The sequence below is a fragment of the Lepidochelys olivacea genome (assembly GCF_965140295.1).
Source record: "Lepidochelys olivacea isolate rLepOli2 genome assembly, chromosome: 27".
NCBI lineage: Eukaryota > Metazoa > Chordata > Testudines > Cheloniidae > Lepidochelys > Lepidochelys olivacea.
Genome location: NC_140437.1, coordinates 10,908,149 through 10,932,830, shown reverse-complemented (window position 1 = coordinate 10,932,830; position 24,682 = coordinate 10,908,149). Strand labels below are relative to the sequence as shown.

The 24,682-nt window shown below is 43.8% G+C and overlaps 1 protein-coding gene across 4 annotated transcripts in view; it reads right to left on the bottom strand.

Annotated features, from left to right (window-relative positions):
- Window positions 1–16,467, bottom strand: part of CDC27 (cell division cycle 27) — a 61,093-nt gene extending 44,626 nt beyond the window's left edge. For all 4 annotated transcript variants that reach the window (XM_084616033.1, XM_084616034.1, XM_084616035.1 and 1 more), the window contains exons 1-3: window positions 16,268–16,467; window positions 5,268–5,343; window positions 1,105–1,252 (exon numbers count right to left, since the gene is read on the bottom strand). In XM_084616033.1, the coding sequence (XP_084472159.1) occupies window positions 1,105–1,252; window positions 5,268–5,343; window positions 16,268–16,294 (251 nt within the window). In that variant the 5' untranslated portion in view covers window positions 16,295–16,467. The remainder of the gene's footprint in view (window positions 1–1,104; window positions 1,253–5,267; window positions 5,344–16,267) is intronic.
- Window positions 16,468–24,682: the final 8,215 nt, after the last annotated feature.

The following is a 24,682-nucleotide window of genomic DNA, read 5'->3' as shown; positions in this document are numbered from 1 at the left end:
GAGCAGGCAGAAGATAACTAGGGGAATAGACAATAAGCAAGAATCTACTTGATTGGTAGCCACTCTGCTGAAACTACCATTCAGGGTGCCAGTTGCAATGCTGATTTTGTGATGAGGAGAGGAAAGATCTTGATTGCAACAATAAAACTCATTCCACTGGAACAGCAAACTGATAAATATGGATCATCATTGATCCGGACCAGATCTGAATCAACAACTAGAAGCATACTTTGACTACCCCTCATTTTGAGGGAGGTCCCTTATTTCAGTCAGTCAAAGTTCCCTGTGTTCCACACATATTTGGTGTCCTCTTATTTTTATTGTTGAAAATTAATCAGAAATGCAAAGTCGTGAGTCTGAGGTTATACAGTTGCTTACTCTAAAAGGAAGGAATCCCACAGCATTTTAAGTTCCCTACACGAACATTATCTCTTCTCCGCCACCCCCACGTTTGGTCTTTGTCATATGTTGTATCCCACATACATGTTGGATCTCCCAGTAGTTTGAAAGGCCTGCCAAGATGTGAATGGGTAAGGGGACATAGAAGGCATTTACTTTCTCCCCAATAAAGTCTGTACCTTACCAGTCTCTAGACTCATCTTATTATAAAAATTAACTCTAAATGGGCTACATTCATCTGTAGAGAGCCAGCTCAAGGCCAATACACCACTTAATGTCTATTTTGAAGACTTAAGTGGTGCATAAGGCTTGGGTGAACTCAAGGTTCTATCTTCTTCCATCTGCACCAACTTGGTGAACGGTGACAGATTTACTGTTTTAAGGGTTGGGATTTTTTTAAATTCTAGATTCACTTTAGCAGCAGTTTAAGAAACGAGCTACAACAAACTGAGGTGGACGCACTGAAGAGCACAGTCCCAAACTGGCTTCATAAGTGACTTTTTACAGCTTCACAACTCCTTTGTAAAGAACTCAATACCTTTTAGAGGTTTCTGCAATATGGGCTATTGTTCTTTAGGTCCAAATCTGAAAGCAAAATGAATTCCACTTGTGATAATCCTGAGAGCTGAAAGAATTACCAGTTTATGTAACAGTTTCCTAAAAAACTACCAAAATACTGCAATACAATATAAACTGATGACTTACTTGCTGAGGTCGACACAACACTTTGCCAGCAGATATTTACATTGTGGGGTGGTACAGCTATGTCCCTTTAGGAGCCTGTATGCTTTATATGCCTTTCCTGAGCGGTAGTAACATGTTGCCAGCAAAAACAGTGCTTCCTCTGAGTGTACTAAACAAACAAAACAAAAATGTTGTTATCCTTTGATCATTTAATATTTTAGTACAAGTGGTTGAGCTCCATAGGACTGCTGGCAACAGGATGCACAAATAATGTGATTCCTTCTGTGAGGGGGGGAAAAAAGGACAGATTAAAGTAATCAAGTGTATTTCCTTTACTAGCCACAACATAAGAGATTTCAGGATCCCAAGATCTTGTAGTAATCATGGTTGCCCCTATCTACTGTAGTGAATGAACACCAACCATTTTGGCCCCCACATCTAACAAATGATTCACTATCTTTCTTAACGAACGTACTTGCAGAAATAAAGTGAAACCGTCATTTCTACTGGAACAGAATTATTGCAACAGCTTCTTGAACATAGTAAGTCAAGGACCAGGAAGATAACTCCATCACAAAAGTACTTATTAGTAATACTTTGCCATCCATATCTAGATGCATCTTAAAACAAGGTGAGCAATTCAATGGGACTTGGGTGCTTTTGAAAAATGTGACTTTGTAGTACTATTTGGGTCTAGTACAATTCTTTGGTTAAGGATTACACATCCATCCTTCAGTAAGTCAGACTGAGCTCACAACAGCCACTTTTAAATTTGTTTTAGTACAGTTTCAAAGGACCTTAATTAAATTATATTTTCATTTCTGTCACAAAGTATTTACACGTTGCAAGAATTGTGGCTACAAAGAGAGGATCCAAAGAGACATTTGTAATAAAGAAGGGGATTAGGACTGACAGTTTTTAGAAGGATCGTTTACAACAGAGAGAACTTCAAGGATGTCAAGACTTCACTTGCTATCAACTCAAAAAATTTGGACTTTAAAAGAAAATCTTTAGCAAGAAGGAATCGTTTCCTCCCCCAAAGTTGGCTGATGATGAGGCTGATGTTGGCCTCATTGTAAACCACTTGAACAAAAGGACAGACTGACAAAAGTAATCTGGAAACTTTGTATCCTATGAAGAACCAAAAGTTACCATGAAGTATGGAAAGCAGCAACAGCCAGACAGCCATTTATTTGATGTGCATATGCAACTTTGTTCTTAATATTAAAGAAAATTTAGGCAACAGATTAAAACAAAGATTTATTCATCTCCTCTTGTCATTATTTTGTTTAAGAGAAAATAGGTATGAAATGGTAGGAAGTGAGGAAGGAGAAGGGCTTATAGGAGGTCATGGAGGAGAAAGAAGCATGAAAGAGTGGAGCAGGAAATTTGAGTTGTCCTTAGAAGAATGGACCAAGTTAAATAAGGAGATTCATTGTGCAGCTGAGTGCTATCTGCATGGCATTGGAGAGTCACACCAGGTCTGACTGCATTATACGGAAGGAACAGAAATCCAGATGAGTGTGTGTCTGTTGCATTTTATGTTCTGCTGTAAGCTACACTCAATTTTGGCTTCTAAATATCTGTCTTCTGCCTAGAATAATCTCTTACACCTATCATGGTCTGCTCAGCACATCAGAATAGGAGGAGTAGAAAGAACATTTTTCAGGACCATGAGGGGAGGCAGCAAAAATTAAATTTCACATTTAAGCTGAGCAAGTAGTTTATAAAACTAGAACAGACAAGTGTGGTATGCACCTTGCCCTACATATTTTAGGCGCTAATATTTTTTCCGGCCAAGTTTTAGGAAGTAGAATTTTAGGCACAGGTCTTTCAGGTTACAAAGCAAGAACGTCATTCCCATTCCTGCTTTCAAGCCAATTCAGTACATTCACCATTTCAAACCTTTAGGAAGTTTCACTGCTCAATTTCACAGGTTTAAACAGTTACTGATCAGGTTATTGCCTATAACAAAGCTTCTCATACTCCATTTTACAAGTCTCAGTATTCATACCCAATGGATCCTTGCTTTTTAATTTAAAATTGATTCAATTCAGAACAGAGGTTAAAGAATTATAGCCTAAGTCAGGCACACTTATGAAGTGATACCACAAGTCCTCTTGATTCTCAGGTACTCTTATCCTCCTTCTTCCACCACTGCAGAGTACTATAATTTATGTGGGAAAACTGAGGCACTGAGAAATTAAGGTCCCATATTTCCATTAATGTTGTATATCCAATGTGAATGGCCTAGGACACAATTTTTCCAGAGTACTTTGCATTACATAGCATTTTATACGTTCAAATCACAACTCCTACTACCTTCAGTTGCAGCTGGGAGTGCTCAGGACTCCTGCAAATCAGACCCCAGAATATCAAGATGGGCACCCAGAAAATAAGAAATACAAAATTAATGATCACCTATAAAAAGTTTGATTTAAGTGACTTGCCCAGCATCTCTCAGGAACTCTGTGGCAGAAGCAGGGATAGAATCCAGTTTTCCAGGGCAGCGTTCAACTACCTTAACCATGAGGCCATCCTTTCTCTTCTTGCAATCCCCTACCTCCCTCACTACAGACCTTCCAAATCCTGCAGCAAATGAAGCAGTGGTCCGACAAACAACAGCCTCCTTCACAACACAGCCCTGATTCATTCTAGGACAGATACATCCTATGCACTGAATGAGGCTGCGATAATGTGGAAAAAATAGTATGCAGTCATGTAACGAAGGACTGCTTCATAATATATACACACAAGGGAGTAAATTAAGTTATACAGGCAACCTTAACTCTGGGATTTCCTGCCTTTTGAGTTCTTGACTTTGCAACCTTAATGTTCTTTTAACATTGTATTTGTGTGTAATATATGTAGCCGTATATTGAATAAACTATATGAGGAGATGAATAATGGGGAGAGAGAGAGAGGAGATACAGGCTGTAGGTAAAGTTTTCAAAAGCACCTAACTCACTTGACCTTTCAACAATATATGTAAGCTGTGCATTTAAAGTAAACATATATGCACATTTCTCAGCAAAGGAAAGGAACGCTTAAGTAGAAGCCGGAAAGAAATGAAGCCCAAACAAGTCCCATTTTTTACGGAACTCAGTAAGTTTAGTTTGCTAAACTGGCTTGCTATCTTGGCAAACTGATGATCCTTGGAATCCTTTCAGCAACTTTTAAAAAGTTTTGTGTATAAATCCAAATAATTTAAAAATTATTAACTAATAAAATAAACACACACCACGGTCAGCAAAATTCAGTTATTTAATAGTTTGCTATGTAACAAGATACAGGCCACACATGTGTTTGTAGGAAAGCATTGTGCTGCTATGCTGGAGACCAAGACTCAGAAAAATTTTTGGTCAGCAGCTCCTTGATTCAGAGAAGTTTAAACACATGGCAAAAGCAATATGTTTGAGCTCAGAGAAAGGGCATAAGCCAGAGCACTCATTGTTTTTTGCTGACCAATTTGTGTAGCAACATTGATTATGAAAGCCTCTATGTCCAGCAAGAGGTGAGGAGCTGCAACTGGAAACTGAATCTGGGCTAAACAAAAATAGCATAGTGATCCAAGAATAAAAAAAAAAAAAAAAAAAAAAAAAAGGTATGTAAATACAAAGTTGCAGCCAGAAGCAAGCTTGGCAAATAAAGGTCGTGAAGGTACCTTCTTTTTTTTTTTTTTTTTTTAAATAAAAGAAGTAAAGGTTTCAAGTTGGTGTCACTATAGAAGTATTTGTCAAATAAGCCATTCTGAAGGGGCACCATCTACCTGAAATCTATTCAGTTACATTAAAACCATATCTACCCCGCCAAACAGAGATTTTTTTAAAGTCACATTTTAAAAAAAGTTTCTACCCTGTCGCTATATGAAAGACCCACACAAACATAGTAAACTAATATAGTACAGGGGAGAACAGTGAAACCCAGAGTAGTCCAGGGCATATAGCAAATTGAAATGATTAAAAAAAAATTGTTTTTCCTCTACTCTTATAGTAAGTTTAGGTAATACCTGATATTGTTACAAGTAACATTTGATTTTTATCTTGACTGTCTCTCTTCAATTGCAGGGGAAGTTTTAGAGTAGAAAGAAATAAACTTTTATTATCCAAGTGTAAAAAAGAACAGAAGTCCTAAACATCCTAAGCAAACTTAAACCATGAATTCAATATTAGTGAGGCACATACCTTCTGCATATAGTCTTTCTGCCAGAAACACTGCATCTCGATAAGCATAATGATTAAGTGCTTGCCATATAGCAGCCTGTAGAGAGAAAAATACATTTTCTGATGTGTGTAAATGGATACATGTGATTTTAAATTCACAGGGAAAAACTTTTTTTTAAATCCACATTAAACACAGGAAATACCAAGGACCAGCTTCCATTGCCAAAGACGCAGCAAAATTAAATCGCCTAGTAAATGTTCAATCTTGAAAGGCCACACAATATTAAAAACCTTAAGAATAATTTTAAAATGACTCCCAGAGAGAGATACATACATATAAAGGGGTGGGTCCATAGTGCAGACTTCGCTATACTTTAAAACTATGTAAAGAGGCCTAATGTTCTAACTTGGCACAAGTATTTCTCTAATATTAGAGATACAACTGTCATGTTCTCCCCACCCCCCAGTGGCTGTTGCTGTAATGTACAACTGTCTATGAACCAGATCCAGTTCTCACTAAACTCAAGTGGAGTCTTTTCCACAGATGAGTGGAAGTGGGACTGTGATCTATATATGATTGAGTATTGTTGTAAGAAGTTACTACCAAAAATTATATATCTAAAGCAAAGGATAAGAACATACTCAGGACCCTACAGTGACACTGAGCAATCCAGAAGTTACCTACTATAGGACAGGCCCAACAAAGAAAATAACAGAACGCCACTAGCCATCACCCTCAGCCCCCAACTAAAACCTCTCCAACGCATCATCAAGGATCTACAACCTATCCTGAAGGACGACCCATCACTCTCACAGATCTTGGGAGACAGGCCAGTCCTTGCTTACAGACAGCCCCCCCAACCTGAAGCAAATACTCACCAGCAACCACACACCACACAACAGAACCACTAAACCAGGAACCTATCCTTGCAGCAAAGCCTGTTGCCAACTGTGTCCACATATCTATTCAGGGGACACCATCACAGGGCCTAATCACATCAGCCACACTATCAGAGGCTCGTTCACCTGCACATCTACCAATGTGATATATGCCATCATGTGCCAGCAATGCCCTCTGCCATGTACATTGGCCAAACCAGACAGTTTCTACGTAAAAGAATAAATGGACACAAATCAGACGTCAAGAATTATAACATTCAAAAACCAGTTGGAGAACACTTCAATCTATCTGGTCACTCAATTACAGACCTAAAAGTGGCAATTCTTCAGACTCCAGCCAGAGACTGCTGAATTGGAATTAATTTGCAAACTGGATACAATTAACTTAGGCTTGAATAAAGACTGGGAGTGCATGGGTCATTACACAAAGTAAAACTATTTCCCCATGTTTATTCCCCCTCCCCGCTGCTGTTCCTCAGAGGTTCTTGTCAACTGCTGGAAATGGCCCACCTTGATTATCACTACAAAAGGTCCCCCCCCACACCCCACCCCGCCGCTCTCCTGCTGGTAACAGCTCACCTTACCTGATCACTCTCTTTACAGTGTGTATGGTAACACCCATTGTTTTACGTTCTCTGTGTATATAAATCTCCCCACTGTATTTTCCACTGAATGCATCCGATGAAGTGAGCTGTAGCTCACGAAAGCTTATGCTCAGATAAATTGGTTAGTCTCTAAGGTGCCACAAGTCCTCCTTTTCTTTTTGCGGATACAGACTAACACGGCTGCTACTCTGAAACCTGAGCAATCTAAATGTGTTCTTCTGTTTGAAGCTCTTATATTAAATTAATAAATACTGAACAAAGAAAGTTAATCTGAACCTAGTACATATTAATGAAGTTATAAACAAACTAGTGCAATTCTGTGGGTTTTTACCAACAGCTGATTAGTTCACCACATACTACACTGAGACAGCTTAGAGATCATGCCAATGGCAACATCAAACACTGTATGATTGCTAACTGTCAGCTGCACACGATAGCAGAATGGCATTTTCTGTGAAGGTACAGCTGCACACATTCAACAGTGAGCTAAGATGAACATGATCCATTGTTAGCTGGTGTGTGAAAAACAATGTCTTACTTCCATTGGTTGGAGCACTGAGATTTTATATAGGAATGCACAAACTGCAGTGAGATGTCTAGGGAATTGCTGTATATCACAAAGATTGCACTTATTCATTTGAACACAGACTGAGTAGTTTGTTCAGCAATAGATGAACAGTCACACAGTTATCATCCCTAGACCTTATCATTTTCAATAGTCCTTCGGGTTTTTTTGTTTGTTTCTTTGTTTTTTAAAGTAAGTAATAGCAGAGATCAGAATACCTCAAGTGATTAGTACTTTTCCTGTTTAAAAGTGAAATATTAGCTTTCCTTTTATTTAACCTGGTAAGAAACATTAGTGCAATTTTAGAACACTTAGTGGAGGAAAATCTGTGCCATTTTCTTGAAGTTTTGTGTTTTGAGCCACTTTCAGGGTCAGTTTTGTCTGTGCTGCATGCCTCCACTAACCTGGTTGAGAGAGACTGAGGAGTAATAGGTAGAAGCCAGAACAGCCTGGAAATAAATTCTAAGCATTTTTTGTTTTACACAAGTGAAAACTGATTTCCCTTCTAATTTCAAAGTGTCCTATGTGCACACAAAGGGCATTCTAGATGTGATATTAATAGTGTTACACAGGTTGCTGCCACTACTTAAATGATGTATTTACTGTGCCAGAGACGGTGGATTCCTCTAGTTGTCCTCTCAACAGGAAAGCCAGGACTACACTAAAGAGTTTTGTCGGCATAGCTACGTCACACATTACTGACACTGGATGGGGAGGGCCAGGGCTAAGGTGTCACAAAGCATCTTCTGTCTCAGGTGCTTCGCTGCCTGGTTCTTGCTCACAAGCTCAGGGTCTAACTGATTATCATGTGTGGGGTCAGGAAGTAATTTTCTCCCCAAGGTCACTGCCAATCTGACGTGGGGTTTTTTGCCTTCCTCGGTACTGTATGGGAGCAGGTCTAGATAATCCTGGCAAGTAACATTTCTTACATAATCATTTCCCTGCCATTGCAGGGGCCTCAGGTACGTGTGCACCTTCTTTGCCTGTGGCACATAAACAGAGTCTCCTCTGGGCTGTAATACTTTGGTCTAATTTCAGTTGTTGGGTTTAGCATGTGGGTATTGGGTGGTGCTGGTGACCTGTGCTATATAGATGGCCAGACTAGATGATCTGGTAGTCCCGTCTGCCTTTAAACTCTACAACTCTAATAGGCACCAACTATTATTTTATTAACCATAGGGAATCTATTTACAACCTATGCAGTAGAGTTTTGAATAACTACGTAGATTATTATACAGGAAATTTCTATATGAGATTGCTAATCTTTCACCTGTAGACTCCTACAATACATTTAAAACTCAAAAATTTTTAAATCCTTGTGAAAGCCATGTTTGATTGAGAGTCTTGGTTTGATTGCTACACTGCAAGTACAGTATTTATTTTTCAGTTTAAAAGCCCAATTCACAATAGTATTGCTCTACATCCAAGAGAAGTTTAGTCACAAAGTTTGCCTGACGTGATCATCTTTTATCCTGAACCAGTTCAAATTTTGTTTTGCACCTTTCAGGAGGTGCAGCACAGAAGGCACAACCCAGAGACCTTCAAGTCACCGCTGCACCTTCTGGACTGTGCACGGGGCAGACATGGCCCCTTGCGTAAGATAGAGCCGCACCAGAGTTCCATTTTCCTCTGGTTACCTGCTGTGCCTCCTCCTTTATTCAATCAAATGCTTATATCTGAATGACAACAGGTCATATCTATTTAGACCTTGCTTACCTTTGATGCTACATAAGTGATTATAGAAGAGTGTTAAGTCAGCATACTTCTGGCAACCTGCTCTTATCTGAGAGTTATAACCTTGCCCAAGTCTGGCATAGGTAGTAAGCAAGTGATTTTTGGTTGTGTTACAGTTATGTTACATCTCCATTATAAAACTGATACCACACACCAGTTCAGCCAACCACTGCTGCTGGTTAGAGGCCCAGGATTGGAACAGCAGGACTTTAGAGTGAGTTAGTGGAGCTCATACTGTACAATGACAGTCATTCTGTAATCAAAAAGAAGCAAGTTTTATGGCCTGAAGCCATGAATGGATGACAGTGAGCTGTAGCTCACGAAAGCTTATGCTCAAATAAATTTGTTAGTCTCTAAGGTGCCACAAGTCCTCCTTTTCTTTTAGTCAGATTGGTGACTCACATGTTGCTCTACGGATTAGCGTGAGAGAGGAAAAGAACCACCATGCTGTAACACAGTAGGTTTTACAAAACAAATTTAACTGGTCTTTGGCCTCAGACTGCCAACGAGTGTGAGCAATCGTTGTGGTGATAGTTCACCTTGCAGAAACAAAGCAAGGAAACTGTAACACGGTCATTGAACACTTTAAGGCAGTTGTTACCGAGAATAATGAAACAATTCAGCATGCCCAAACTGCAGCAGTGCCTCGACAGAACCATTTTGGTGCTTCCCCCGAAGCACACCTGACAATTGTGATTGTATCAGTGGTTACTGGGAGATACAAAGCACCAATCCACAGGGCACAAAACTGCTGCAAGCAGGTGCTTTGGGGTATTTACCCAACAAAAGCTACTCCATTGGCTTTAGAACTGGCTGGACTAGTGCAGCTGAACTGTTTGCGGTTTCTCATCTACAATAGGGATAAGCCTTTTTAGGTGGCACCTGTTCATCCAGACCAGAGGTAGAGATCTCACCACTGTGGCTGCAACCAACATTTAAATGATTCAGACAGCTGATCTGCATGGACACAGGGCACGATACAGGGGTTGCAGGTTCCAAGTGTTCCAGCCAATAGTTTATTGTAACACTTTCCCACACAGTAGACCAAGAATTCTCAAACTTCATTGCACCATGACCCCTTTCTGACAACACAAATTACTACATGACCCTAAGAGGTGGGACTGAAGCCTGAGCCCGTCCGAGCCCTGCTGCCCTGGGTGGGAGGGCCAAAGCCAAAGCCTGAGCCCCACTGCCTCAGGTAGGGGGTCCAAAGCTGAAGGCCAAGGGGTTCTGTAAACCTGAGCCCCCACCACCCACAGCTGAAGCCCTCAGGTGGGGCTCTGGCTTCAGCCCCAGGCCCCAGCAAGTCTAACACCAACCCTGGTGACCCCATTAAAACGGGGTTGTGACCCACTTTGGGGTCCTGACCCAGAGTTTGAGAACTCCTGGGGTAGACAGAGCCCAAGAGCTGGTTCCCGTTCTTCTCACCCAAAAATGTTGTTATAAATCTCATAGAGAAGAACTCCTAAACTATATCAGCTGCTGTGCACTGAGAGAGCTTCTTCAAAGAGGAGACAAATGCTTTTTCATCCAGGGGAAAGTATTTGAAGCCTTCTCATGCCAAGCCCACCTTTTCACCCAGAAAAGCTTATTCAGAGTCTGAATGTTGCACAACAGCTAAACCAAATATCTAGGCGAAGGGACCAGGGGGCTCTGCACGGACCATGCTACCCACATCCGCAGGCTCCCATTGGTTGCGGTTCCTGGCCACTGGGAGCTGGGGCAGCACACGGAGCTTCCCTGATTGCCCCTGCTCCCAGGGGCCGCAGGGACATGCCAGTCACTTCCGGGAGCCAACTGGACTTTTAATGGCCTGGCAACCCTAGATTCCCCCCACAGCAGGGTGAGCCGGCGCTTGCGGCTGCAACCCTGCAGGGGGGTGCCGAGGCTTGGGACTTCCAGCTCACAGTGTGGACACTTGCCACAGGTCGGATGAAATGAAGCAGTGGGCTGGATCCGACCTGCGGGCTGTAGGTTCCCCACCTGTCTTAAAGGTTATGTCAAAAGCACTGTACTCTTGTCAACAAGAAGGGCCTGTCCACATTACTGATTCCATGACCAATATAAACAAGGATTTTTTTCCTTTTAAGAAAGGCCATTATAGACTACCCCATGCCTGAAAATCAGCCTAAAAAGAAATGAAAACCATGGTTTCATAGAATGGTTCTTGGGGGAAGGGAAACAGCCTTACCGGTCAGGGAACCTTTGCTAACGATAACTGTACATGGTTACAGGTTTCAGAGCGGTAGCCGTGTTAGCCTGTATCAGCAAAAATAATGAGGAGTACTTGTGGCATCTTAGACTCTTCAACCTCCCTGGACACTCGATTACAGATCTTAAAGTGGCAATTCTTCAAGAAAAAAACTTCAGAAACGGACTCCAACGAGAAACTGCAGAATTGGAATTAATTTGCAAACTGAACACCATCAAATTAGGCTTGAATAAAGACTGGGAGTGGATGGGTCATTTCACAAACTAAAAACTATTTCCCCATGCTAATTTTTCCCCCCTACTGTTACTCACACCTTCTTGTAAACTGTTTGAAATGGGCCATTCTGATTATCACTACATAAGTTTTTTTTCCTCCTCTTGATAATAGCCCACCTTAATTGACTTGTCTCATTAGAGTTGTTATGGCAACCCCCATCTTTTCATGTTCTCTGTATGTGTGTGTGTGTGTGTATTTTATATATATATATATTATATATATATATAAATAAAATCTTCCTACTGTATTTTCCACTCCATGAACCTGATGAAGAGGGTTTTAGCTCACGAAAGCTTATGCCCAAATAAATTGGTTAGTCTCTAAGGTGCCACAAGTACTCCTCGTTCTTTGTACATGGTTATTTCTATCATGTTATCAGTCATAATATTACTCTTGGGGGAAAAAAATTAAAAAAATTAAAAAATTAAAAATTCTGCACCAAAATATTAAAAATTCTGCACACAATATTTTAAAATTCTGCAAAATTCTGCATTTTTGGTCAAAATAAAGCAATATAATCCAGTTAGTTTCAATTATTTTGGTAATTTATTTAAACTACAATTTAATGGATGGAGAATGGGAGTGGGGAGGATTGGAGGAAATCACCAAACCCCCTCCATCTAATAGTAATGTAGCTAGTATTGACTCTTTACTTCTAAGTATTAGTCAACAAATATATGCAGCCATATGTTACATCATAGGCAATTGAAGAGCAAGGGAGGGCTGGGAACTCAAACCCACAATTTATACTGGCTATTGACCATCTCCAATAAGGTCAGTAGAAAACAGTTCATGGAGGACATTTTGATAGGAAATTTTTTCAGTCCAAAAATTTAGACAAGTTCTAATCACTAAAGCACCATAAGCACTTATAAGGCCATACTGTCCTTTACAATAAGGCTCCTTTACACCACTCTGGCAATGTAAAGGAGCCTTAAAATTATTACACCTGTTTTATACTCATGGAGGAATTCTCTATGAACAATGCAAACAACTCACTAAGCAGGCAGGCTACTACATTCTCCTCTGCCTGAAGGAACAGAGACTGCCCCAAGCCTACCTTTTCAGAAATACCCCAAAGCCCCCCACACACAGGGTGCTGCAATAGCAAGTGAGAGGGACAGAGTGTCTGTCTCTCTCACACACACACACACACACACCCCTACCCAGCCTCCCTCCCCCACCCAGGTGGTGATTTATGTCTCTACCGGCTGCTCTGGGTGCCCAAACCAACCTGTCTGCACTGCCAGGGAGTGGGCACCTGACCGCTCTTGCCGCTTCCCTTTGCTTCCCCGTCAGAAGTCGTTTTTCTGTGGGTAAACAAATCTGCAGGGGCCATGAATTTTGCGCACGCGCAGTGATGCACAATTTCCCCCAGGAGTATAATATGAACAGGGCCTTGGAAATTGTCCATCATTAGATCTGGTCATGGCAGTCAATATCAGCAATTCAATATGATGAAAACACAAGGAATTGACAGGTTTCAGAGTAGCAGCCATGTTAATCTGTATCCGCAAAAAGAAAAGGAGTACTTGTGGCACCTTAGAGACTAACATCTGATGAAGCGAGCTGTAGCTCACGAAAGCTTATGCTCAAATAAATTTGTTAGTCTCTACGGTGCTACAAGGAATTGAAGCATCCAAGAAAACTGTTAAGAGCTGTATTGCTGAAACTAAAGGTGTTTAGAGATGAAAATTAAAATGCACCTGTGTTATATGATAACACATGGAATACATAATTTATATTTGAAATTTGGAAGTTTTAGCTGTCTTCATTTAGAGGTATAAAATGGTATGTTGTCTATTTAGGACAAGATTCTGCCACCTTTACTCACTGCGAGTAGGGGTGTCAAGATCAGGCCCTCAAACTGGAAGCTCTTCCAGGCAGGCATTTGTCATCTTACATGCTTTTAAAATGCTACATATACAAATGAAACCACTACAAAGCTCTGTCAGGATTGTAAAAGTAACAGTTTTCCAAAAAATAATTTGCTTTTGCAAGGTGGGGAGGGGATAGATGATTAGGGGGAATGAAAGATCTCTTGAATGACCATCAGCATATGCTGTACAAAGATACATGAAAAAAATCTGTTTTTACACACACACTAGTCACTTGTAATATTGATGAGTCAGAAGCGATGCCTACTCTTTCAGAACATATGCAAGAAGAATGGGATAACTGGGGAGAGAAAAAGTACCAGGAGTCCAGCCAAGCAACAAACACATAATCCAACAGCTTCATTTAAATCTGTACTGCAAAAAAGAGTCTGAATGTCATAGGCTTATTACATTAGTGTCAGAATGCATCATAATCCTGTGGTTTTACTGCATTTATTACAACTGTCAGAATCACTGCACCATTGCGGTTTACTTTTAAGAACTGTGACTACAGATGACCAAAGTAGACTTCTATGAGATCACCAATGGAGGACAGAGTAACTAGGAGCCTAAACAAAGGCTGCATTGAAAATGGCAGTTAGGATCCGCAATTCACACCAGTGCAACTCAGCTGATGGTAGCAATGGTGGAGGCTGTAACTTAATCAGAATTCATGTTTTTACCACCTTGTCATCCAATACTTAAACTGTGCCTACAATACAATCTCCATCATTGCTGCCACCAGTAGGGCTGAGATAGTGGCAAATCGTGAGTCCCACATGTACAAGTGCAGACATAATGATTGTGCATTGATGTCGCACTAACGTATCAGCCTCTTTAGATAGCAAAAAAGGAGAAATTTGGTACTTCATCAAGTACAAGAATCCAAGTAGGTTTGTGTGATAACAAAAGCAGACTGCCATTAACAGCACTTCCAAGTTAGAGAAGATAACATTAAAAGCATCTGCCCATTTTACAAACCAAATATACCTCAGATAAAATTCTCCACATCTCTGTCATGGAAATGTCAGGATAGCAAATATTTTCTACCTGGTTAGCCATAATTAGGACAGCAGAAAAGATGCTGATTACACGCATTTGTAAAAATGTTAGATATTGTTTGCTGTCATCCACTATGTCAATGGGTGTTTGCTTCCTTTCCACACAGGAACCTACACTCGTCAGTTTTTGCTAGAATTCCCAACTGTTGCTACCACCTGTCCAGCTCCAGAGCTGGCAGCAGTGGGGGAGTATTACTGGAAAAAGGGGTCTAGGTGGCTAGAAGTGTTTTTAGCACCACGTTGTCTAAAGCTGTTTAGAGCAGACCTACAGAATTTGGTGTAAAGAACACCAACTCTTTATCTACAAGGACAGTACCACCATTGCTACCCCTTGTGTAGACCAAATCAATGGAGTAGGTGTTGTCTCTCACAAACAGCTACATCTTTTTGTGAGAAAAGGAAATAAAATAAATTACTGATACTTCTGTTGTGCTCAATATTGTTATTATGAATAACTGTACAGTATGCTAAGTATCTTTCCAGTGTGGGAGTTGGAAGAGGTTTATAAGTTACCAGGAAAAACATGTTCTATGTGCAGCTATTCAAGACTTCTTAAACCCTATGTCCCCATTTATTTAGAAAGACAGAAACCTGGGAAAGATTGGAGGTCTGGTGGAAGGGAAAAGGGAGGAGATAACATGGGAAAGATTGAAGTGGGAGGGAATATAAAAAGGATGGCTAAGGCAAGGTAGATATGGTAAAGAGTGAAGGATGGATAACTTCTGACAGGGCATCACTTCTGGAAAGACAGACTAAGATAAGAAGGGAACATATACTGGAAAAACTGAGTTAAAGTTCTTTTTTTTTTTAAATCTAAGTTATTCCCTCCTCTGAGTCTCTGAGGCATCCCATCTCTTTTAGACTGCAAGTTCCTTGGGACAAGAAATGTCCTTAATATGTGTGATATCCATAGAGCTGAGCACATTTAAATAGTAAAACAGCAGATGTGGAGGGTGGCTGAAACAGGAAAGGAGGAAGCAAGGGGTCTCATAAGGGGTCAGGGTGGAGCAGTAGAGATGGGAGAGTCCCTCTTGGAAGTGGACTCGTCACTATTATGCTGGCCAGTATCAACTCATTGTTTCCTTGTGCACCCCCCGACCCGTCTGTCTGTATCCATCTGTTGTCTATCATCTTATGCTTAGATTGTAGACCTGATGGGGCAGTGATTTTTTTTTTGTCCTGTGAATGTACAGCACCTAGCACAGTGGGAGGGTCCTGATTCCTCACTAGGGCTGACAAGGGCTAGCCGCTATGGTAATACAAACGGTACTAATCATAGGGCTGCGAGGGGAGAAGGTGAGTCTCCTGGGAGGGAGAACAGCAAATGGCAGTGGTGGGTCCTCCCTGGAAGGGAGAAGAAGGGGGTGCCTCTAGGAGATCTGAGGGGTGCCTGCCCTGGAAGTGGGGAGTGTCTGGGGGGGGGTCTCTGAGCGGGGTGAGGACACTGGGGGGGTCTACCTGGAGCAGTAGGGGCCCATCTCAGGGGAAGGGGTGGCCTCACATCCCGGGGTGGGGGGGGTTAGGGTCCCACTCTAGAGGAGGGGTCGGGCCAGGGGGGACGAGGGCCCCACCTCTGCGGCGGGCTCCTGCCTTCCAGGAGGGGCCCCACCTCCGGCGGGGGTCGCGGGCCGCTCTGAGCGGAGACGGCCGCGGCCCAGCCTCGGGGGGGGGGAGGGAGGGGGTCCGCCTGGCCCTGGGGTTCAGCCCCCGGCCCGGGTCCGGCTCGGGAGAGGCCGGGCCCCGCTAGGCCGGGCCGAGGCCTCGCTGCGGCGGCGGCCAGCGGCTCGGTACCTGGACGGGTTCCTGCAGCACCGTCATCCTGTCCCCTCAGCGCCCGCAGCGGGGCGGGCCCAGGCTCCGCCTCAGTCCGTGTCCCGGTGGCGGCGGCGGCTCGGGCCCGGCCCGGCCCCTGCTCATTTAAACTCACAGCGACCGTTACCGGGGCAGGCACCAAGGAGGGAAGGAAGGAGGCCGGCCAGGCGCCGAGTCCCTCCGAGCGGGGACGGAAACACCCGAGGGCAGACGGAAATGTCCGAATGGGGACGGAAATACCCGAGGGCGGAGCGGGCCTCTGCCGAGCTGAGACGAGCGCCGAGCGGATACGGAAACACCCGAGCAGCCGCCTGGGGGCCCGAGCTGACGGAGATAGCCGAGCGGGACCCGAGCGCTGCCCGCCGCACAGACAGAGCTGTGATGACAGCCGGGGCCTCGGAGGGCAGCGACGGCTCTGCCCAGCCCTACTGGTCTGCCTCTCCCTGATCTCCCCTCTCCTCCTCCTCTGCTTCCCCTTCCCCTTCCCTTTCCTCCTCCTCCTCCCTCTCCTCTGCTTCCCCTTCCCTTCCTCTCTTTCCTTTTCACTCTCCTCCTCTGCTTCCCTCTCCTCCTCCTCTCCTTCCTCCCCTGCTTCTCCTTCCCTCTCCTCCTCCTCTGCTTCCCCTTCCCTTCCTCTCTTTCCCTTTCACTCTCCTCCTCTGCTTCCCTCTCCTCCTCCTCTCCTTCCTCCCCTGCTTCTCCTTCCCTCTCCTCCTCCTCTGCTTCCCCTTCCCTTCCTCTCTTTCCCTTTCACTCTCCTCCTCTCCTTCCTCCTCTGCTTCTCCTTCCCTTCCTCTTCTTCTCTTTCCCTTTCCCTCTCCTCCCCTGCTTCTCCTTCCCTCTCCTCCTCCTCTGCTTCCCCTTCCCTTCCTCTCTTTCCCTTTCACTCTCCTCCTCTGCTTCCCTCTCCTCCTCCTCTCCTTCCTCCCCTGCTTCTCCTTCCCTCTCCTCCTCCTCTGCTTCCCCTTCCCTTCCTCTCTTTCCCTTTCACTCTCCTCCTCTCCTTCCTCCTCTGCTTCTCCTTCCCTTCCTCTTCTTCTCTTTCCCTTTCCCTCTCCTCCCCTGCTTCTCCTTCCCTCTCCTCCTCCTCTGCTTCCCCTTCCCTTCCTCCTCCAGATACTAAACTGGGAGGAGTGGTAGATACGCTGGAGGGCAGGGATAGGATACAGAGGGACCTAGACAAACTGGAGGATTGGGCCAAAAGAAATCTGATGAGGTTCAATAAGGATAAGTGCAGGGTCCTGCACTTAGGACGGAAGAACCCAATGCACAGCTACAGACTAGGGACCGAATGGCTAGGCAGCAGTTCTGCGGAAAAGGACCTAGGGGTGACAGTGGACGAGAAGCTGGATATGAGTCAGCACTGTGCCCTTGTTGCCAAGAAGGCCAATGGCATTTTGGGATGTATAAGTAGGGGCATAGCGAGCAGATCGAGGGACGTGATCGTCCCCCTCTATTCGACATTGGTGAGGCCTCATCTGGAGTACCGTGTCCAGTTTTGGGCCCCACACTACAAGAAGGATGTGGATAAATTGGAGAGAGTCCAGCGAAGGGCAACAAAAATGATTAGGGGTCTGGAACACATGAGTTATGAGGAGAGGCTGAGGGAACTGGGATTGTTTAGTCTGCAGAAGAGAAGAATGAGGAGGATTTGATAGCTGCTTTCAACTACCTGAGAGGTGGTTCCAGAGAGGATGGTTCTAGACTATTCTCAGTGGTGGAAGAGGACAGAACGAGGAGTAATGGTCTCAAGTTGCAGTGGGGGAGGTTTAGGTTGGATATTAGGAAAAACTTTTTCACTAGGAGGGTGGTGAAACACTGGAATGCGTTGCCTAGGGAGGTCGTGGAATCTCCTTCCTTAGGAGTTTTTAAGGTCAGGCTTGACAAAGCCCTGGCTGGGATGATTTAATTGGGGATTGGTCCTGCTTTGAGTAGGGGGTTGGACTAGATGACTTCCTGAGGTCCCTTCCAACCCTGATATTCTATGATTCTATGATTCTTCTTCTCTTTCCCTTTCACTCTCCTACTCTTCTTCCTCCTCTCCTTCCCTCTCCTGCTCCTTTGCTTCCTCCTCTGCTTCTCCTTCCCTTCCTCTTCTTCTCTTTCCCTTTCACTCTCCTCCTCTGCTTCTCCTTCCCCCTCCTCTTCCTCCTCTGCTTCCCCTTCCCTTCCCCTTCCCTCTCCTCCTCCTCTCTCTCCTCTGCTTCCCCTTCCCTTCCTCTCTTTCCCTTTCACTCTCCTCCTCTGCTTCCCCTTCCCTCTCCTCTGCTTCCCCTTTCACTCTCCTCCTCTGCTTCCCCTTCCCCTTCCCTCTCCTCTTCCTCCTCTGCTTCCCCTTCCCTTCCTCTTCTTCTCTTTCCCTTTCACTCTCTTCCTCTTCTTCCCTCTCCTCCTCCTCTTCCTTCTCTGCTTCCCCTTCCCTTCCTCTTCTTCTCTTTCCCTTTCACTCTCCTCCTCTCCTTCCTCCCCTGCTTCTCCTTCCCTCTCCTCCTCCTCTGCTTCCCCTGCCCGTCCTCTTCCTCCTCCTCCTCTTCTTCCTCCCTTCTCCTCTCCTTCCCCTCCACCTCTTCCTCCTCCCTTCTCCTCTCGTTCTCCTCCTCCATTCCCTTTCCTCCTCCTCTCTTTCTTCTCTTCTTTCCCTTTCTCCTCTTATTCCCCTTCCCTCTCCCCTCCTTCTCCTCCTCCTCCTCTCCTTTCCTTCCCCCTCTTCCTCCTCTCCTTCCCTCTCCTGCTCCTCTGCTTCTCCTTCCCTTCCTCTTCCTCCTCTGCTTCCCCTTCCCTTCCTCCTCCTCTTCCTCCTCTGCTTCCCCTTCCCTTCCTCTCTTTCCCTTTCACTCTCCTCCTCTTCTTCCTCCTCTCCTTCCCTCTCCTCCTCCTCTGCTTCCTCTGCTTCTCCTTCCCTTCCTCTTCCTCCTCTGCTTCCCCTTCCCTTCCTCTCTTTCCCTTTCACTCTCCTCCTCTGCTTCTCCTTCCCCCTCCTATTCCTCCTCTGCTTCCCCTTCCCTTCCCCTTCTTCTCTTTCCCTTTCACTCTCCTCCTCTCCTTCCCTCTCCTCCTCCTCTGCTTCTCCTTCCCCTTCCCTCTCCTCCTCCTCTCCTTCCCCCTCTGCTTCTCCTTCCCTCTACTCCTCCTCTGCTTCCCCTTCCCTTCCTCTTCCTCCTCCCTTCTCCTCACCTTCCCCTCCCCCTCTTCCTCCTCCCTTCTCCTCTCCTTCCCCTCTCCCCTCCCTCCTCCTCCATTCCCTTTCCTCCTCCTCTCCTTCTTGTCTTCTTTCCCTTTCTCCTCTTATTCCCATTCCCTCTCCCCTCCTCCTCCTTCTCCTCTCCTTTCCCTCCCCCTCTTCTTCCTCTCCTTCCCTCTCCTCCTCCTCTGCTTCATCCCTTCCTACTCTCCTTCCCCTCCTCCTCTGCTTCATCCTTCTCCTCCCCTTCTTCATCCTCTCTTCTCTTGTCCTTCCCCTCCCCCCTCTTCCTCCTCCCTTCTCTCCTTCCTCCTCTCTTTCCCCTTCCCCTTCCCTCTCCCCTTCTCCTCCTCTCCTTCCCATTCCCTCTCCCCTTCTCCTCCTCTTCCTCCCTCTCCTTCCTCCTCTGCTTCCCCTTCCCTTCCTCTTCCTCTCTTTCCCTTTCACTCTCCTCCTCCTTCCCTCTCTCCCTTCTCTCCATCCTCCCTTCTCCTCTCCTTCCCTTTCCTCCTCCTCTCCTTCTTCTCTTCTTTCCCTTTCCCCTCTTATTCCCCTTTCCTCTCCACTTCCCCTTCTTTCTCGCCTCACCTCCTCTTTTTGCCCCTTCCCTCTCTCCCTTCCCCCCTCCTTCTTTTTTTTCCTCCTCCCCCTCTCTCCCTCCTCCCCTGCTCTTCCTCTCCTATCCCTGCTCTCCCTCTCCTCGATCTCTCTCTCCCACCCCCTTGTTTTCATCCCCACTCCTGCCCCCACTCTTTTGCTTTCTAAGGAATATTGGTAGCGGCATGACCCTTTTCTGTGCAGCAGCAGCGGCCTCTGGTGGCCACTGGAACCTGATCCATTACTGAATCCTCTCGAGTCTGAAAATATCTCATTCCCCCTAGTCCTGCCCTCGAGCTGGCAGGCCCCAGAGCTGAAAAACTCGCTCTTCCAGCAGCATAGGGACAGCCCAGCAGTGTGAGGAGCTTCTGCAGTTACTGCAAACTTGTCTACACAGGGAAATTGAAAAGCATGGCTATGCCAGAATAACTATCCTACTATAGGTTTCAGAGTAGCAGCCGTGTTAGTCTATATTCGCAAAAAGAAAAGGAGTACTTGTGGCACCTTAGGGACTAACCAATTTATTTGAGCATAAGCTTTCGTGAGCTACAGCTCACTTCATCGGATGCATTCAGTGTAAAAGCTCACTTCATCGGATACATTCAGTGGAAAATACACTGAATTTTCCACTGAATGCATCCGATGACGTGAGCTGTAGCTCACGAAAGCTTATGCTCAAATAAATTGGTTAGTCTCTTTAAGGTGCCACAAGTCATCCTTTTCTTTTTATTCTACTATAGCTGTTCTGGAATAATTTCCAGTGTGGACCAGAATAGATTCACACCTACCTTAACCTGGAATAACTTCCCCATCTAGACAAGCTTGGGAAGGGGAAGAGAAGCTGTGAGTGCTGAACTGCTAAGAAGTTTAGGTTCTTGCATGGCAGGAATGTCTCTTTAGTTTGCATTTCAGAGATGTATTCTTTTTCTGTTACGTACAAAGAGAACTGCATTAAAAGAATATTATTAAGGTTGCAACTGGAAGCACTCAATTAGCTTTACCTCTTCCCTTACCCTATTGCTTAGGGCTGTTGATTAATTGCAGTTAACGAACACAATTAACTCCAAAAAATTAATCACGATTAAAAAAATTAATCACAATTAATTGCAGTTTTAATAGCACTGTTAAATAATAGAATATCAACTGAAATTTACTAAGTATTTCTGGATGTTTGTCTGCATTTTCAAATATATTGATTTCGATTACAACACAGAATATAAAGTGTACAGTGCTCACTTTATTATTTTTAATGACAAATATTTGCACTGTAAAAATGATAAACAAAATACATAGTATTTTTCAATTCACTGCATACAAGTATATAGTGCAATCTCTTTGTCATGAAAGCACAACTTACAAATGTAGATTTTTTTTGTTACATAATTTCACTCAAAAACAAAACGATGTAAAACTTTAGAGCCTACAAATCTGCTCAGTCCTATTTCTTGTTCAGACAATCGCTAAGAGAAACTAGTTTTTTTACATTTACTGTCCGCTTCTTATTTACAATGTCACCTGAAAGTGAGAACAGGCATTCGCATGGCACTTTTGTAGCCAGCATTGCAAGGTATTTACACGCCAGATATGCTAAACATTCGTATGCCCCTTCATGCTTTGACCACCATTCCAGAGGACATGCTTCCATGCTGATGACGCTTGTTAGAAAAATAATGCGTTAATTAAATTTGTGACTGAACTCCTATGTCTCCTGTTCTGTTTTACATGCATTCTGCCATATTTCATGTTATAGCCATCTTGTATGATGACCCAGCACATGTTGTTCGTTTTAAGAACACGTTCACTGTAGATTTGGCAAAATGCAAAGCAGGTACCAATGTGAGATTTCTAAAGATAGCTACAGCACTCGGCCCAAGGTTTAAGAATCTGAAGTGCCTTCCAAAATCTGAGGGGACGAGGTGTGGAGCATGCTTTCAGAAGTCTTAAAAGAACAACACTCCGATGCGGAAACTACAAAACCCAAAACACCAAAAAAGAAAATCAACCTTCAGCTGGTGGCATTTGACTTATATGATGAAAATGAACATGCTTCGGTCTGCACTGCTTTGGATCATTATCGAGCAGAACCCGTCATCAGCATGGACGTGTGTCCTCTGGAATGGTGGTTGAAGCATGAAGGGACATATACATTTTTAGCGCATCTGGCATGTAAATATCTTGCGATGCTCGCTACAACCGTGCCATGCGAATGCCTATTCTCATTTTCAGGTGACATTGTAAACAAGAACCGGGCAGCATTATCTCCTGCAAATGTAACCAAAAGTGTTTGTCTGAGCAATTGGCTGAACAAGAAGTAGGACTGTGTGGACTTGTAGGCTCTAAAGTTTTACATTGTTTTATTTTTAATGCAATTTTTTGTACATAATTCTAAATTTGTATGTTCAACTTTCATGATAAAGAGATTGCACTACAGTACTTGTATTAGGTGAATTGAAAAATACTATTTCTTTTGTTTTTTTACAGTGCAAATATTTGTAATAAGAAGAAATATAAAATGAGCACTGTACACTTTGTATTCTGTGTTGTAATTGAAAGCAATATATTTGAAAATATAGAAAACATCCACAAATATTTAAGTAAATGGTATTCTATTGTTAACAGCACGATTAATTGCACGATTAACTGAGATTAATTTTTTTATCATGTTTCAGAGTAACAGCCGTGTTAGTCTGTATTCGCAAAAAGAAAAGGAGTACTTGTGGCACCTTAGAGACTAACCAATTTATTTGAGCATGAGCTTTCGTGAGCTACAGCTCACTTCATCGGATGCATACCGTGGAAACTGCAGCAGACATTATATACACACAGAGATCATGAAACAATACCTCCTCCCACCCCACTGTCCTGCTGGTAATAGCTTATCTAAAGTGATCATCAAGTTGGGCCATTTCCAGCACAAATCCAGGTTTTCTCACCCTCCACCCCCCCACACACACAAACTCACTCTCCTGCTGGTAATAGCCCATCCAAAGTGACAACTCTCTTCACAATGTGCATGATAATCAAGGTGGGCCATTTCCTGCACAAATCCAGGTTTTCTCACCCCCCCACCCCCATACACACACAAACTCACTCTCCTGCTGGTAATAGCTCATCCAAAGTGACCACTCTCCCTACAATGTGCATGGTAATCAAGGTGGGCCATGTCCAGCACATTACGTAAAAGAATAAATGGACACAAATCAGATGTCAAGAATTATAACATTCATAAACCAGTCGGAGAACACTTCAATCTCTCTGGTCACGCAATCACAGACATGAAGGTCGCTATCTTAAAACAAAAAAACTTCAAATCCAGACTCCAGCGAGAAAGTGCTGTATTGGAATTCATTTGCAAATTGGATACTATTAATTTAGGCTTAAATAGAGACTGGGAGTGGCTAAGTCATTATGCAAGGTAGCCTATTTCCCCTTGTTTTTTCCTACCCCCCCCCAGACGTTCTGGTTAAACTTGGATTTAAACTTGGAGAGTGGTCAGTTTGGATGAGCTATTGCCAGCAGGAGAGTGAGTTTGTGTGTGTGTCCCCAGGAAAAAGGGGGGGGTGAGAAAGCCTGGATTTGTGCTGGACATGGCCCACCTTGATTACCATGCACATTGTAGGGAGAGTGGTCACTTTGGATGAGCTATTACCAGCAGGAGAGTGAGTTTGTGTGTGTATGGGGGTGGGGGGGTGAGAAAACCTTGATTTGTGCTGGAAATGGCCCACCTTGATTATCATGCACATTGTAGGGAGAGTGGTCACTTTGGATGAGCTATTACCAGCAGGATAGTGAGTTTGTGTATGTGGTTTTTGGAGAGGGGTGAGGGGGTGAGAGAACCTGGATTTGTGCAGGAAATGGCCCACCTTGATTATCATGCACATTGTGAAGAGAGTTGTCACTTTGGATGGGCTATTACCAGCAGGAGAGTGAGTTTGTGTGTGGGGGGGGGTGGAGGGTGAGAAAACCTGGATTTGTGCTGGAAATGGCCCAACTTGATGATCACTTTAGATAAGCTATTACCAGCAGGACAGTGGGGTGGGAGGAGGTATTGTTTCATGATCTCTGTGTGTATATAATGTCTGCTGCAGTTTCCATGGTATGCATCCGATGAAGTGAGCTGTAGCTCACAAAAGCTCATGCTCAAATAAATTGGTTAGTCTCTAAGGTGTCACAAGTACTCCTTTTCTTTTTTTATTATGCGATTAATTGCGATTAATTTTTTTAATTGCTTGACACCCCTACTATTGATTAAATATTAAATACATGAATACAACAGAACACATTTCATTTACCAGGGAGCCCACACTGTAAATCTGACCACATCAAATGACGATTTTACATTTACAAGGTCCCAGGATTGCCAACCCCAAACTCATGACATTGGCTTGAAATAATGAGATTTTAAAAATAATAATTTTAAGGTTATTTTTATTTGTCTTCTAGTGCTGAAGCATATAGGGGTTCTTATTTCCAAGCTTTTCTTTGCAACCATGAAGGCTAGAAACTTACCTTTTCAAAGAAAGCTGAGCTTCTCGGGGATTAATCTGATTCTGGAAGCTGGGACTTTAAGAGAAACACCAAATATTATGTGACTCATAATAAACTTCACGAAAGTT